We start from the raw sequence: 16863 nt of genomic DNA on the forward strand, positions 1-16863 counted from the left end.
CTTCTCTTCCCTGATCTCAGCTGTGGGTTTGTCTGTACTGTATACTTCGTAGCACAGGTGTCTGGGATAACCTTAATTTCTTGGTTTTCCACATCCAATATTCTGTTGTTGCGTTTGTTAATGCTGAGGCCATGTGCACAGTGGGTGTTTTTTCCCACTTTCTCTAAATGACAAGAGTTGAGATACAAGGATCTTATTTCTGTATTAAACACTTTTAAGCTTAATTGCCACAGAAGATAGAAAATGCATCCTCAGTTTTTGCTTGTGCACTCCTCATTTCCACAAGTGCCTTTTTGTGGTAGAAGCAGCTCAGCTGCCTTCCCATTGCCCTGTGTGGTGCTGCCCAGCAGACTCTGCAAACCTGGGAGCAACCTGTCAGCACATCCCTGCCTTTCCAGGAAAGGACCCAGCAAAGCTCCCGGAGCAACATCAGCCTGCGCTAGGAATTCAGGTCAGGATCTCCCCGCTTGTTCCCTAGCAACTGGGGGATACTGGTGTTTTTTCCTGCCACTGACTCATTCGGCACCAGATGCAGGGATCGCATGGTGAAGGGACCGGGGCGATGTTGATCACTCGTGCTTTGGGAAGGCAGAGCAGAGCCCAGTGGCAGATAACTGATGAGATGTAGCTTGCACTTCCTAAATTGAACAGGATCAAGGCTTTGCAGGATCCTCCGTGCAAACTTTAGAGTACCTCTGTTGTGTTTGCTACCACTTGGCAAGGTGACAGACCCCTCTTGAAGCAACTGTAGCCCTTTGTGTTACGTTGACTGACAAAACACGAACGGATGCAGGTAAGCAGCTAAAGTTCATGTTTGAGTTGCCTTAAAGGTTGGTTTTGTACAGGTGCAGTGTGTTTCTTGGTTACACAGACGCACAACATTCAGTCGTGCAAGTGTTGACCTGTCTTTGTACTTATTAAAGTTTCAGCAGATGGTACGTAAAAAAGTTAATTGGAAAGATGAACTGCCTTCCCTAGTTCCTTGTGGCATCTGTTTGTAAAGTGCTGCAAACAGCCTTTAAATTTCTCAGGACATTTCTAAAATGAGCGACTAAAAATGTGTAAGCGGTCAAGAGTTATCAGCTGCCACGCTTTTGTTGGAACTGGCTCCTTGTTGCACTTTTAGGTATAGAAAGCAGCAATTTCTTCTAACTGTATTGTTTGCAGAAGCTGGCAGTTGTTGCCTGTGGTTGTTAGCACAGTGGGATTTGTTCCTCATTTTTTACTTTGTTTCATAGTTTACAAGTAGAAACCCTTTGACAAGTGCAGAAATAGAAGTGATGTGCTGTTCTAAATAATTTTTGGACCAAAAGAAATTCTCTTCTGTGTGCTGTTGGCTCCCTTCTTTACTCATAAACACTGGCGATTGTGCAGTTTACACTGGGGAATATTTATACTGAGTGCTGGTGAAGGGGTGGCATGAGAGTTTTCTGAAGGACCGTTTCTCACAAGAAACACAGTTTTCATATTCAAAAACAAATGTGGAAATAAATGTCTCCAGGTGCACAGAAGCTATTCAACTTGCCTTTTTCAGCAGTCTGTAAACAGTATGCTCAAGCCCTTCAGCAGTGGGTTTGGCACGGCCCCAGTTAATGTGAGCAGAGGCCTGCCAGGTGGCATCAGCCTCAGATCTGGCTGCACACGTCTTGGGCAGACACACTGTAAGCAGGTTTGTGGATTTTTTTAGTGGCCATTTTGAAAAGGGATCTGAAAAAAACGGAAGCTGTATTTTTAAATTATCTCTAATATGAAGTTATTTGGTTTGAGTGCTGGCTGTAGGGCACTCAGGACCTGATTTCCTCACAGGGACAGAGTGAGCACAGTTTCAATTGATATTTTCCATGCTTAGTATTCGTAAAAACAATTGCCAGTCTCACATTGCGTACTGATACAGCGGCTGCTTTGTGATGTGTGAATGTCTGATTTGGTATCTCAAGCTTTTTGTCCATGTCAAACATATGGGAAAGCTTATACATGCGTCCCTAGGACTAGCACTGCATGTGCATTCAAGAAGAGAGAAGAAACCCATACCAGTGCGTGATCTTTCTGCAGTTCAGGAAGTTCTTGATTACAAAAGAATCTCCTAAGTGTGTAACTTCACACTACTGTGTGTTCAGGTGATATAGGATAGAGAGGGGAAATATCTGTTTGAGCTTCACATTTCAATTAATTGTGCCTTTCTCAATATCAGCAACTTTCAGGAGACAACAGCAGAAGCCTCGTCAATCGCTTTGATCTGGCTGTGCAGTAAAGCAACACCCTCAGAGGACGGTGTGGGACCAGAGAGGTTAACTTATCCAGCACTCCCTGCTTTCTTTTGTTCACAGAGCTTTGCAGCATCCTCTTAGTAACACTCTTCTGTCAGAGCTGGGAACAGAGCTGCTAGACACCCCATTCCCTGACTCACAACTGTGTTTAAAATGTCTGAAGGAAAAAAAGTTTAAAGGAAGGAGGCCCCTACGTAAACAGGGTCAGATTTTCCTTGAGCTTGAGCTAGTGTGGTTGCCAGCTAGATGTAAAAGGCTAAATATTTTCCTTCTACACTGGAGGCCCTCGGCAGATACACAGATGGCCAGGACTTGAGAGTCCACCCAAGGGAGCAAGTGTCAGCACTTTAGGGCTTAACATGAATCTGGATTGGGTCCTGTAGTTTGGCAGCAGCAGCCAGCTGCAGAAATCTGGGTGCCTGCACATATGGAAGAGCCAGGTCTGGGAACGTTACTGGGACACTGACCTTACACTAGACAGTATTTCTTGATAGTAAACATAGGAGACATGTTGGGCTCTGCAGTAGAGAGCAGGCCAGAGGTGGAAAGTCAATGTTTTCCTCACTGATACCTGTCCACCACCTTGTGTAAGGCTTGCTGGCAAATGGAGAACTGAAAGGGAAGGCATCTTCTCTAAATACCCTTGGCAAGAGACAAAAGCTGCCTCAAACTGAGGATAGTTCTGTCACAACAGTAAATAGCTACAGACTGGCCATTTAATCTGGAAGTTTCTAATTATCAGTTACAAATTTCCAGAATACCATTTCAGTCAAAGGACGGGAAAACTGAATTGCTTTCAAAGGAGGCTTTAATCAGCCTGTGAAAGGATTACATGAAGTGTTTGCCAGCAACAACAGGGGACTGAATGCTCAGGAGGTCCCCTCTGAGACTGTGTGCCCAAGTTTTATCCTGACACACCTGTGTAGAGCTCAGAGATTTCAGTGTACCTAAACATGCTGTTGCTCAGGAGACTATGTGAGAACTGAAAGAGGCAAGAAGATGCATGGAGCCCCTGGAGTAGAACGGAGCTTACAGGCAGAATGCATCTGGTAGTTACAGGTCTTGCAGAAGCAGCAGTAAAGACCCTTTGTGGATAAAACAATTTAGGACTAACATGTGTAAGTCACTGGATAGGAGAATGCTTATTTCTCCATCATGGCTGTGCCAACCTTTTCCTCTCTGACTTTGGACCTGTCCAAGGGATCAGTGCCGGGATTCTTCAGAGAACTTCTGAAGGGAGGTTGTGTGCCTCTCTGCTCCCATTCCTGTGTCAGGAAGAGCAGGTTAGGTTTTCTGACATCTGCATGCTAATGCTTTTTATTATGTGAATGCTGCAGTATGTTCTGTTGTACACATTTAAATCAGGCGGAGCTCAAGTATTGGACAGTCACATGTAAAAGTGCTGGTGGATGAGAGCTCTTTATGTGATGATGGGTTTCTGCAGCTCACTTAGGTTTATATCTGCTGAATCACAAGCAGGAAATGTTTGAATTAATGACAAATATTTCCCAACTTTAGTTAGTTAAGAGCCTGCACATGTTAAATTAACCATAATAATCTTGTCATAGTTGTAAGTTAATAACTTGCATCTCACTGTGCTTTGAATATTGAAGTAAAACATTTGTGAGGCGTTCAGGGAAAGGAGCTTGCTGACAAATGGGACGAGTTCCCATGTTTTTGTTTTGTTTTGCCCATTGTAAACAGCATTTTCAGGTTCTTGTGTGGTTTTTGGTTCTCCACTGACATGTGAATAGGGCAGTGGGAATGGGAACCCTAGGTTCCCACTGTCCTCAACAGAGAACATGTCTTCCCAGTGAGGAGATACAGATCTGTTAATTTCTGAAGTGTCTTTTCTCCATTGCCTAGAGGGAGAGGCAGCCAAGAGCAAATGTGGATATGGGAGTTTTGTGGCAAAGGGATGTTTTAACTCAACAAAAGTGAGAAAAGACTGAGGACAAATTGGTGACGTGGAAAAAGAGAGATGTTTCTCCCAGTGCATTCCCCAACAGTGGTGCTTGGGGCCCCCTCCAAGGGTGCTTGGGATAGTAATGCTCTCTTGCTGCAGTGCTCATCCACCTGTGCTCTTTCCACAAGGCCTGCATTTGTCAGTCCCCTTCCTTCTCCCTGCTCTGTTGCACACAAAGTGCCCCTGGCCTTCTGCTGCCTGCCCAGCTGTAAAGGACCAGTGGCTTCAGGAGTAGTGAGGAAAGAGGGAGAGAAAGGGAGCAAGATAGCCAATGCAGTCACGTAAGCTTTGTTTTCTTAGGAAATTAAACCTAAGGAGTAGAAGCATTGCATACTGATGTTTATCACCCGTCCTCCAGTACTGAGTTAAGATGAAAGCGCTGTCAGGGCTGCATCCATCTGTCTTGCAGATGAGAGAGGACACACAATCAGCATGACACTGTGACTGGTAGCATATTTTTCTGCTGCTCTGGATAGATAAGAAGCAGGAGCCCTCCTACTGAATGTATCTCTGGCTTGTTATAAACGCTGTTGGGGAAGGTTTGTGCTCTGTAGTGCCCTCCTTTCTCGTGTTTTCTCCAATCTCCTCTACTCATCTCATTCTGCATTTAAAATTTCTGCATGTACTCTTAGCAGTGTCCTGCACGTGTACTCCCTGTCACTTGTCCTGGACAAATTGACATGTGCAAGTGCTTCTATTTCTCAGTGCAAGGACCGGTGCATGTGGTGTAGAACACCAGAGACTCAGCTCTGGATTTCCGACACGGTAGCAGTAAACCTATTAAGCTCCATCAGGGTATTGACTTCCAAAAGCCTGCAAGTCTGAAGTGGCAGAGAGAGGTGAAATGTGCAGAGTGACTGGCAAGATCTCTTGCTTTCATGGACGTTATTGCTGCAGGGAAGGAGCAAATGGGAAAATGAGAATATGAGCAAGTCACTCTAATTTCCATTTGCTCATATCCTTGTTTTGAAGCATAGAGCATAGACCTGCAAAGACGTATAGACAGGAGAACTGCAGGAAAATAGCTCCTCTGTTTCAAACACAGAACAAACGTGACCTGAATGGATAATAGGAAGGAAAAGTTTGCAAGTACACGTAGTGAGAGAATAAATGGTAAAATTAGGACTCTTCTATTTGTGAAATTCTGATTGTGGCTTTTCTTTTAAACTGTGAAGGAGAGTTCTGAGGAAAGATGAAAGGACTCAGTATTGTGATGGGGTCAGAAAGCAGCCATCCAGCCTGCTCACCTGAAAACTTAGGAAGACTTCCTGACTTAAACAGACTCGTACCTGAACTCCCAGGGTTCTCACATATCACTGTGACTGTGCATTAAAATTTCTTGCTCCTTTTTTCCTAAAAGTGGTTTAAAGGTTGCTCAGGATGGAGGAGAGAAGAGTTGACTATGGTTCTTGTCTTTCCCATCTGGGCTCAGGAAAATGATTATCAACTTGAAAGCCAGGCAGGACTAAATTAGAAGGAGACAAAGAGACTCAATTAAGTCATCCCCAGTTACAGCCTGCCGCATGTATCTCTTCAGAAAGAGCCTCATGCAGCGTGTTAGCTTTGCATTTGGCCTGTGGGGTTTGGCAGAACAGGAATGTGGAATGTGTTTACAAGGTAGCAGTTATTGCTGAAATATGTCAGCACCGTTGCCTGGGGAAGTTTCAGAGGATCAAGGTCACGCGGACAGTGGCCATCCCCCTTGGACAGCTGGTGTGAACCCTGGGGAGGAAACTGGCCTCAGAGCCTGCAACCAGGGACCTGTGAAATGGCAAAGAAGAGGAGGATGCTCCCCTTCCCAACCACCTCGCAGCACCCTCCCATCGGACCTGGCTCCATCCCTGCTGCTCCTTTGTGCTAGGATGACCCAGGACAGGGGCTGTTCGTTGACTTGGAGGCATGGCTGCTTTCTACCACTGCATCCGAGGTGACTCCAGGTTAGAACATGACAGAAGCTGCTCAGCAGAGCGGTGCGGGCAGCCACCAAGTGACACTGGGGAATGCTGAGCCTGAGGGTCCCCTGGCACCTCTCATGAGCGGCTTCTGGAAAGCAGTCAGCTTATATTCTGGCTAATCTCAGGTGGTTGGCTGGGGTGTCTCTGCCTGGAAGGGCTAATGCTTCCCTTAGGGTATTCTCTTTACGTTCCCTAGTTTCTTTTTTTTTCTCTGCTCTAAATATTCAGTGTTAAAGCTACTCTGTGCACGGTGCATGGATGATTACTGTAGGCATTTAATTTTTCCAGCACATGAATTCAGGAGGAACCCAGTAAAGAACATCTTGTTCTCTTTGTCTCATTCATTTTTCCTTTTTATTTGTGTTTGGCCAAACCAGACTGTTTTTCATTGTATTCATGGCAAAACATTTTCAAGTAGGCTTCGGATATAGCTATGTTCTGTGTTCAGGTAAACACATCATTTGAAAAGGCTTGTCCTTAACTCTTAAGGAAACTTAATAGGAGGGTTGGAATAAAACCGTTCACTGCGTCACACTTCACGTAGCCAGGAGTAGACAGTCAACGCATTATGGGTGAGTGCAGAATGGATGAAAATTGGGCCACATTCAGATCTGATGTGAGCAGTCGCAATTGATTTCTTTGTCTGGGTGACTTGGCCCACTGAGTTTTGTTCTGAATAGCCGATGAAACTGAATAAGAATCTCATTCTGGGTTGCACTAAGGACGTTCAGTATCTGAAGCTCCAATTAACCTTCGCTCTGTACAAGAGCATGCTTACATGAGCCTAATTGATGGGGCTGCGGGTGTAAAAGTGCGGGTTCCTTGGGGCTTGCTGTGCTTCCAGGTGAGTCTTATTCCTTTTCTGCCACATAGTATGCGTTTGTATGTGTATAGTCAATTTATTGCATTTATGGCTCCAAAGAGCACAGGGGAGATCACTGAAAGCCCTGTTCTGTTTCAAAGAATCTAAACCCATGGAGACCTTATAACAACGTTGATTTTGATACTCAATCTGAATACCAAGTGACTTTGTGTAATTGTTTTTGTGAAATAGCTTCAGGAACGTTCCTAGTGCTGAATTGAAGAATAATTGCAATTGCGACATGTAGAATCAAATGTAATTTTGTTCTAAAGCAAGTCTTTTTAGTTTCTTTTCTACTGCTTTTCAAGGAGAGTCACAGTGAATATTTAATACTTTCCCTGGCGTTTACTTTTAGTGACATTAGCCTGTTACTGTGCAAAAAAGATGAAGTTCATCAGAACAATATTAGCCAAAGTGCTCTGTGTGCACACTTAGTACTACTGAAGTTCAAGATGCAGATTGTGCTTCTGTCAGTAAAATAGCTGATACGAGCCCCAGACTCTGGTCGTGTGTTGAGCTGTTTGTTCTCTTAAATGTAGCAGCAGATCTTTGCAGGGAACTGAGTGGGAGAGGTATCATGTCTTTGTGAAAAAAAGAAAAAAAAAAAAAAGAAAACTGTGCTTCCAGCAGAGAGATTTAGGTTAGATATTAGGAGAAAGTTTTTCATACAGAGGGTGGTGAAGCACTGGAACAGGTTGCCCAAGCAGGCTGTGGATGCCCCATCCCTGGAGGCATTCAAGGCCAGGCTGGATGTGGCTCTGGGCAGCCTGGTCTGCTGGTTGGTGCACATAGCTGGGGGGTTGAAACTGGATGATCATTGTGGTCCTTTTCAACCCAGGCCATTCTGTGCTTCTATGATTCCATTATCCTGTACACTGAGAAAGAAGACAGAGTCTCAGTGTGCTCTTATTTCTCTTACTGCTCTGTTAATAATGCTTTCCGTATTGGTGGAATAGCTTTCCTGGGCTCTCTGTTAAATCACAAAAAATATAAAACTTCCATTGAAAGGTGGAAGGAAGACGTTTTACATAGGCCAAACGCATTTCACGTGCTTTTGTTTTATTGCTTTGACAACATTTTTTTTTCTGTTTTTAATTATTTTATGGGGATGTTCAGTTTGCTTTTGAGTTCCATATTTTAACATCTGTTTAAAGAAAGCATGCAGGCTAAGGCTTTTGCTGTGAATAAAATATGACCTTTGACAAGATGTTTACCCCTGAGTTATTGAGCTCCCTTAGGGAAGAACTGACTTTTGCCTTGCTGCGCCAGGAAATCAGACCAAGCAGAGGTGCTTTCTTCTCATAGGTTGGTGGATTTTGTTACAGCACACTTTTTTAAAAGAGCAAAAAGCTTGTTCTTCAGGAGCTGCTTGGATGGAAAGCTTGTTTTATGTGGTATTTGTCCTGTAGCCTCTTGCCTTCATGTAGAAGAGGGAAAGGCAGGTCTATTCATTCTTGAAAAACAAACAGATAGACATAGCAGGGCTTATTAGGGGATTAGGGGAAGGGGCTGCACCAGAGGCTGCTGGGCATGGAACGGGATGCCCAGGGCTGTGGGCATGGCCTGAGTGCTGGAGTTCAAGGAGTGTATGGACACTGCTGTCAGACATAGGGTTTGGATTTGGGGTGGTGCTATGTGGAGCTGGACTCAATGATCCTTGTGGGTTCCTTCCAACCCAGGATGTCCTGTGATTCTGTGAATAGAAAGCGTTGGCATGAGGAGCAGCACTGGAAGATTGTGTGTTGGTGTCACTACTTGAAATATAGGTAGTCACTTCTGAGAAAAGGTAAATCACTCAGAGCTCTGTTTGTTTTGACAGTGGCTAGGAGGAGGATGGGAAAATCCCTAGAAGACTGAATTTTTAAGGAGAAAGACATAAATCAAGCTAGGGCTCCCCCTGGACACCGGTGGAGGCAAAGTTCATCATGTCCAGCCTTGCTCTGGGCATTGGGAATGGCACACAGGCTCTCAGCGCATCATCATGATGGGTGCTACACATTTTCTAATAACATGAGAGCATGCTACGAGAGTAGCAGTAGCTGGAGGAAATGTCAGTCACATGCACAGAAAGTGAGACTTTTATTAGCCGGTAGCGCAGATTAAAAAAGGATGGGGAAGGTGTCACTGTGAGATTGATAAAGATGAGTAACAAACTGACAAAGTGTCATTTTTGGGACAGCAAGCCTTATGTGAAAATACCACATTTTTGAAGATGCTGTCCCTGTGGACACTCACTAAACTACTTTAAAAAAAGAAAGCAGAGAACACATGAAGTCAGAGACTTGCGGAGTGATTATTTTTCATTTATTGATGCAAGACCTTTGAGTAAAATGGAAGGAAAATATAACTCAACTCTGAAAATAGAAAGCAAGATTGTACATAAAAAGTGACAGGCTGTTTTTCTTCTTGGTTTGGAATTTAGTTTGTCTTTGGTATTTATGTGGGTATAGAGGAGGAAAACGGCGTGATTTCCTTAAAAAATTATTCTCTGAGTAAATTATTTTCAGTGCATCGCCCATTCAAAAAAATAGGGATGCAGGAGGAATATGAACAGGTGCTGATGTAGTAGAAAGGGAAAGAGGCCTTTCAGTCACAGTGAGAGTGCTTGGGAGACCTGACCAAGCTCTTGGGATGGCCACATGCATGCAAGTGTGGTCTCAAGTGTATTTGATCATTTGATTTAAAAATCGGAGGCTGAATAGAAAGTGAAATTTGTACCCCTTTGACACTGGAAGGTTTGGAGAAGTAAGACACATGGCTGTTATCAACTTCTCATGTCCCTTTCTGTGCATTTTTTTGATGTTTTTATACAAACTAATTGGATTTCCAGGGACCTGCATCTTGCTTGTGAGGATGCTCCCACTATCTGTGCTGGTGTGCATAGTGCTGGATCTGTGCTTCTTACACCTGTTGGAGAGGGACCTGGGGAAGGGAAAAGAGGTTTCTCCTAATAACATCGAGGTGATTGATGACTTCTGCAAATGATTTTGTAATTAGGCATGTGGTGAGAGATTTATTGCAGGATAGGTGAAAGCCTTACAGCTTGGGAGAACTGAAGGTCGTTTTGAGAGCTTGAAGCGAGGGTCATGTTGAGATTCCTATTAGCAGGAAAAGATCTGAACAGACAGGCACTTTGAACATTATTGTGGGCACCTCACCATCACAAGCTCGTTGCCCACTCATTCTCCTGTACCTCATCGTGCAGTATCTTCAAAACACAGCCATTCTGTTTGGCTACTGCTCAGCTAGGGTAGTCTTTCTGAATGTTTGGGTTTTCTTTATATCCCCTGACTTCTTGCATTTTCTTTATATCCCCTGACTTCTTGCATTTTCTTTCTTAAATCCACAAGGCTGCATAAAACCAGTAAGGATTTTTAGTGCTTATCATGATACTGGAGAGAGAAAAAGGCAGGTTTCCTCCTCATGTGAAATGATAGTCCCTAGTTCAGATTTTTGAAAGAGCTTGGTCTACTAGAAAGCAAATGTTTGTGCAATCACAGGAATAAAAGGTTCAAATTGCTGCCATTCATTTCAGCTGTGCTTTTCTTTTTTTCTTTTTCCTTTTACTTCATTTTTCTGATACTCACCTGGAATGCAGTGACATTTGGGAGGGGTAGGGTTGCCGTGCCATATTCCTTCTATATTCTTTGCACTCATGTATTCTTAGCTGTGCTTCCTGTGACTTAGCTCGTAATAAAAGAGCGCAGGAAGGAAGAAGGAAATGGAAAAACAATATCTGCTGGGAAAAGTCTAATGTAGAAAAAATACTATTATAAGCTTGGGTAATATTTAGCAGTTTATCATCAGACATATTGGCCTCATAAAATCTCATAATAAATTGATAAAGCAGGGTTCTGTTTCCTGAGGGGGAAAAAAAGGAACAGAGAAAAAGTACAAGTGCCGTTAGTGCAGTAAATCTTGCCCTTGCTAAGACAGAAGAAATAAAGCAACACGCTCCTGAAGGATGTGGATCCCACTGAGTTTTTAGACCAGAATGTGACTTAGTCCTTGAAGCTCAGCAAGGCTTGGAGAAGTTGAAGAGAGGAGGCTGAGAGTTCTCAGTACCCTCAGAACAAAGTACTGTTCCCTGGAACAGCCTCAGGATCCGAATGCAAGTGCTGCATGTGGGTGCTTCTGTCAGCAATTTGTTGAACAGCTATTAAACTTACATGTCATAGATTTTAAGGAAAGCTTTGAAGATATCATTTAGCTCTCGATTAAGCAAGTCCCTGTTTACGTCAGGGAAGTGACAAGAAGCTATAATCATACTCATGTTGAACTCTGGCATCTTGTTTTTCTTTCTCCTTCTAAGCACCATGTTTTAACCAAATCTTTCATGTGATGAATGAGAGTTTGTTTTGGACACTGAGGAAAAAGCTTGAAAGGCTGAAAATCTACCTAAAGACGTTAAAATAACTTCTGCTAAAGGTGAAAAAAAAAACCAACAGAGGAAGTGTGTGTAGAACAGCTCTCTGAGTTCATGCACTTGGGAAAGAAAGGAAGGGCTTGGAAGGAAAAGCAGCTTTTCCCATGCCAATAAAAATGTCATCATCAATGCTGACTGACTGCCTGGCACTAGGCCGTGTGAGATGCTGAGCTGGGAGTAAACTGTAACTCAGCAAACACTTAAGCACATGACTAAGTCTCAGCACAAGCATTTACTTGAAATCAAGGTGGACTAAAATGATCTGTCAGCTTTCAAGTGGCGGCTTGGCCATTACGGTCCCACCCCGCCCATATCCTAGGATAAATGGTCAGGCAGACAGGCTTGGTGACTGCATGATTGCACCTCTGGCCAGACCACTGTGTCCTTTGCCAAGCGTTTTGCCAGTTTTTTTCAGTTCCAGTCCCTCTGCGATTTGCTTAGCTCTCCTCCACAGGTTAGCAAAGAGGATACCCTTTCATCTCCTGGTGCAAACCAATCTCTCCTTGGTTACGGCGGCCATAAAACTCCTCCCCAGTCTGACATTCAGTCGTCAGCGTGTGGCCGCACCTCGCCATCTGGGTCTCAGACAGCATGTTTTCACAACATAGCAACGGCCATGAGAGCTCCCAGCCTCCTGCTCTGTGAACATCACACCCCTTTGATGAACCAACGTAGGCCTAGTAGAGCTGGATCCAAGTGCCAGCTCTGGATTCAGACTGTGAACTTCCCTTTGAAACTGCAAACCTGAGCCACAGCCACCAACAGAGCAGCCAGGTCATCCCCCAGGGTAACCCCTGGAAGCAGGTCACAGATGACTCTTGCAGCAGTAGACATGGGACCTGGCCAGGCCTCACTTCTCACACACTGTTGTTCCAGCACTCCCTTGCAAGAGGTGTCTCCAGCACCATGCTACAGCAGTACAGATAAGCTGGGCTGCTTTCTTCAGGCCCAAGACACTTCTTGGAAAAGTACACTGATTACTAAAACAACCTTAAAATTGCGAAAGTATTACAGATTTGAAGAATGGCCACAGGAGGTCAGGAGTAGAGAGGGGAGCTTGCATGTAGACACATGGCTGGCAAAAAGAAAGCTCATCGGGATTGAGTGTCATGCTGTTTTTCCTAAGGAAGGAGAGATGTTTGTTGCACCCCTGTCATATATGACTGTCCTCAAGTGTTTGGTGGATGCAGTGGAAATGCTCTTCACAATCTTGAATGCCAGAAGTCATTCGCACAGATCTTTACTGACATAGTGGTGGAGTTCACTTTTTAAAATCATTTTTATTCTACATTATTTTATGTAGAAAATTGTTGCTCAGAGAAGCTGTGGATGCCCCATCCTTGCAGACATTCAAAGCTAGGTTGGATGGAGCTTTTAGCAACGTGGTCTTATGGGAGATTAGACCCCCACAGCAGGGGGTTGGAACTGGATGGTCTTTAAGGTTCTTTCCAACCTAAAACATTCTATGAAACTGGCTGCAAAGGTTTCAGATGGGATAGCAACACATTTCTAGAGCATCTGAAATTAAATTATATTAATTGCTTTAATTATGCCAGAAGAAACATGCCTCTGCTCAAAGTAGCATTTCCATTACAGGGGCATTTATCACCTGGTGACTTTGCTGCTCAGAACTGATGGGGTGTAATGTGTAAACAGATAACAATAGTAGACCTTCAGCTAGCTGCACGTGGATGCAGTGGGTACAGCTGGGGGTGTGAATTATGGCATCCAGTTTATATATTAAAATATAAAAAATATGATGCGAAATGACATGATGATATGATATGTGAAAGGGCTTTTTTGGTGATAAAGGTGCTCATTCAGCTGCTGGGGAAGTGGAGAAGCACTGGAGCTGGTGGGCAGCAGCAGTGTCTTTGCTGGTGCCATCTCGTGTCTGTCCATCACCACCTGGATCGAGAACTCACCAGTGTTTCAGGCAATGTGTCATGGTTTAGGCTCCAGTAATAAATATTTCATTTCCATCTAACTCTCTAAATTTATGAGCCTCATTACGTAAGTCTGCTCTTATTTCAGGGGTTCAGAGTAGCTGTGGTATACTCACACCCCGGTCTAGGTTCTGGCATAAGCATCTGTCACCAGTGCAACCCAAAGAGTTCCTCTGTGGTATTTAGGTCACCTTCCAGTGAATGACATCCATGACTTTATACTGACTCAACCATGAAATCATGGTTTTCCAGATAGAGAAAAGAGAGCACAAACTGACACACAAACTCTTCTGGAAATTATTTTGAAATTACAGATATTCTGCCATCATTACATTTTTGCTTCCAAAAAGCAACGAAGAAAGAAAATTTATTGTTTTATTTTTACTTTTGTCTGCATGAATAGAAGAGTAAAAAGAATGATTAATTTTTCACAAATTACTTAACAAAGAATTAAAACTAGAATCTGTAGAATACGCCAAGTTAAATAAAAACTGAATATACGTGCAGTTCTTTACAAAGGTTATTTGCACGTGTTACCCAAATGCTGTGATTGGCACAAAGACATTACGTCTGTGCTGCTGAATGGGAGCAAAGAGAAAAACTCTGAGGAGCAAACCTCTGATGCAAATATTCAGAAGCATTCCAGAATTTCATTACACTTGATTCTCAGTAAGGAGAAGTGAGCTGATAAACCGGGGTGTAGCGTATCATCACCTTATTAATTGGAAGTAAAAAGCTTCATTGGAATATTTGGCATATTAATGGAATATTTTTGTGTTGTGTATTTATAAATAGATATTTGTATATAGACATGTATTGCTTATGTATTTATCTACAACATCATCTTAAATTGTTACGTCTTTATATTTTTGTACCTTGCCTGTATGTGTCTATTGAAATATTGCTATTTTGTTGATGTAAACGACATTTTTTCTCTCTCCTTTAGTGACTGTCACATGAGTTCCTCAAGGACAATGGACCCCAAGGTGCGAGAGACTGAAGGATATGGAGAAGACAACTCAGGTAGAACTTCTCCCTTCCTCAAAGAACAAAAAGGGCTGTAACTTAAGCTTAGCTCTGTCACAGAAGTGAGTGTATTCATTTAGAGAATGCATTCTGCCTCTCTCTCCTTCTACCTCCAAGACCTGTGTCAGTTTTGACATTTCTCAACTCTTGAAGTCAGATTTTTGTCGTATCTTGTGACAGTTAACTTTTCTACCCAACAAGATCCAGCAATAACTGAAACACTGGTAGGGATGCTTTCCAATGCTGTCATCCCAACCTACAATGCACAGGTGCTAGCTGTTGGGCTGTCTTGTGCAAAATACTGAATTCTTTATGGATGTAGGAACTGATGGTGATTCAGGTCTTTCCTCGCTGAGCAAACTATCGCTGTCTTTGAAGATTACTGCTTGCTTTCTGTTTTAGTACTTTGTGATCCACTGAGTCTTATAATTAGCATTCAGAACATTTTCAAATGTGTTATATAACTGACATTGTAACAGCATTAGCCTCCTGATACTGCACATTTCACCTAAGTAAGCCATTTCTACATTTAAATTGCTTTCAGTAACAACATTGTCCTTATCATCACTGTTTTGCTTGCTGAACAAAGGCAGTATGTTTCCAAGTTGTAATTTCTTCTCTACATACTAGGCTGTTAATACCAAAGTTTTTCTTCACAGTCTAATTATCTCAAGAGGCAAGTAGAAACTCTATTAGGAAAGATCCTACACTGTAGGTTATTTTTATGTCATAAACACTGCAATCCATTCTCTCAGATAATAGTAATTTCATGCTATCAGTATAGTCTTGAAAGGCATTAATGCAAGAGCGGACTGTATTTCCTCTCCCAGGAAAAAAAAATCCACTTAAAAAATTTATATGGGAATTATTATTGTTCTGAAAGCCTGCAAATGCCTCTGGTTGCATCTTCTTTATGTTTCTTCACTTAGGAAAGAAAAAATCAAAGTTCAAATCTTTCAAAAAGTTTTTTGTTAAAAAGAAAAGGAAAGAACCTTCTTCAGGGAGCAGCAGTCTGAAGCTATTCCAGTCAACAAGTGATGTGGCGGCCTCACATGACATGCATGCTAGTTTTGATTCTGAAGATGAACACGAGTAAGTCTTTGGACTGTGGCTGGTAAACAAATGCATTGCTGCTATGAGATCTGTAGATTAAAGATATCCTAAATTGCCTCCTCTTCCTGTCCAGAATGCTGCACTCTCAAACAGTTGCCTTTTTCAGGAAAGTACAAATTAAAATGCTTGAGGCACGGCGAATTACAAATGGAGAGGATGGGGTGCAGCAAGAAATAATACACGGTGCTTTTGTTTAAGCATAAGTAATCCTTGGGTTATTGTTTCATCTTCAAAAAAGGGAATTAGGTACTTAGCTTATATTTTATCAGAATTTTCTTATACTCGTAAGACGCATCTCCCAAGGATTGTTAAAAAATGCAGACTCAACCATTTATGCCAGTTTCTGAAAGCATGAAAGAAATAAGGGGATGACTGCAATTGAAATCAGCAGGAACCAGAGGCTCTAAAGCTTTTCTTTCTTTTGCATAGCTAGGATTCATATGACCAACGGATAAATGCCTGCATCTGAATTAGCCACCAGCTGCCTTTTACAATCAGCAGATAGAAGTCAGCATTTCTAAGAAAAAGTTCATACCGTTCTTGTGTAGACGTATGAAGTTAGTCTGATGAGCCATGTTCTAGATGTGCCTGTTTCTCCCCACTGAGTGTAAGCAGGAGCCTGGGGTGACTTGCTCTAGCACAGGAGCCTATTAGCGTCTGAAGTTAGACAAGAGGCATCCCAGTCTCTGTATCTTGGTACCTCTTATCTTCATTAAGACTTTTCCAAAAATGTTATCTATTATATTTCATCCAAAATTAACCACGAGAAACGGGATACAAAGTTCAAATGTGTTCCTGGATGGACCGGGGGACCTCCGTCCGTGGATGGAGTGCAGCCGGGAGCTACAGCTGTGCAGGGAGACAGGAAAGCCAATCCATCCTGTCCATTTGAAACGGCATGGCGCGATGCAGCCACTAGGCAGCGCCAAACAACCGAAAAAAATTACTAACAAGTAGTAGTAGTATTGGCAAGGGTAGCAGTAGTCCGGCTTGAAGCCCCAGGAATTCCGGGTTGGCAGCAGCAGATCTAACAGTGGGTAACACCGTTGTTGTTCAACAGTATATTTTTGAGACATAGATGGTGAGATTTTCTGTCCCTCATGCACTGCTCATCAAGGTCATGTCTGAGCGGGTACAGACTTTGGCTGGTTTTGCCGTGTCCCTGTGCATTGCTTGCAGGGTTATAAAATTATTATTTCTTTATACTTGTTTAGATAAAGACCATGAAATACCAGGAAAGGAAGGAAGCATAATGAGAGCACTCATAATCTGAGGAGACATCTAGAGTACCTCTACTACACA

General features: G+C 42.9%; 1 protein-coding gene across 1 annotated transcript in view; it reads left to right on the plus strand.

The window, feature by feature from the left end:
• Positions 1-16863, plus strand: part of CRACDL (CRACD like) — a 59831-nt gene that overhangs the window by 20052 nt on the left and 22916 nt on the right. Inside the window, exons 2-3 of the mRNA XM_042867442.1 lie at positions 14369-14445; positions 15378-15540. Of these exons, the coding sequence (XP_042723376.1) occupies positions 14379-14445; positions 15378-15540 (230 nt within the window). The 5' untranslated portion in view covers positions 14369-14378. The remainder of the gene's footprint in view (positions 1-14368; positions 14446-15377; positions 15541-16863) is intronic.

The sequence above is a fragment of the Lagopus leucura genome, unplaced genomic scaffold (genome assembly GCF_019238085.1).
Source record: "Lagopus leucura isolate 7727_CA_CO unplaced genomic scaffold, USGS_WTPT01 Super-Scaffold_100001, whole genome shotgun sequence".
NCBI classification, from domain to species: Eukaryota; Metazoa; Chordata; class Aves; order Galliformes; family Phasianidae; genus Lagopus; species Lagopus leucura.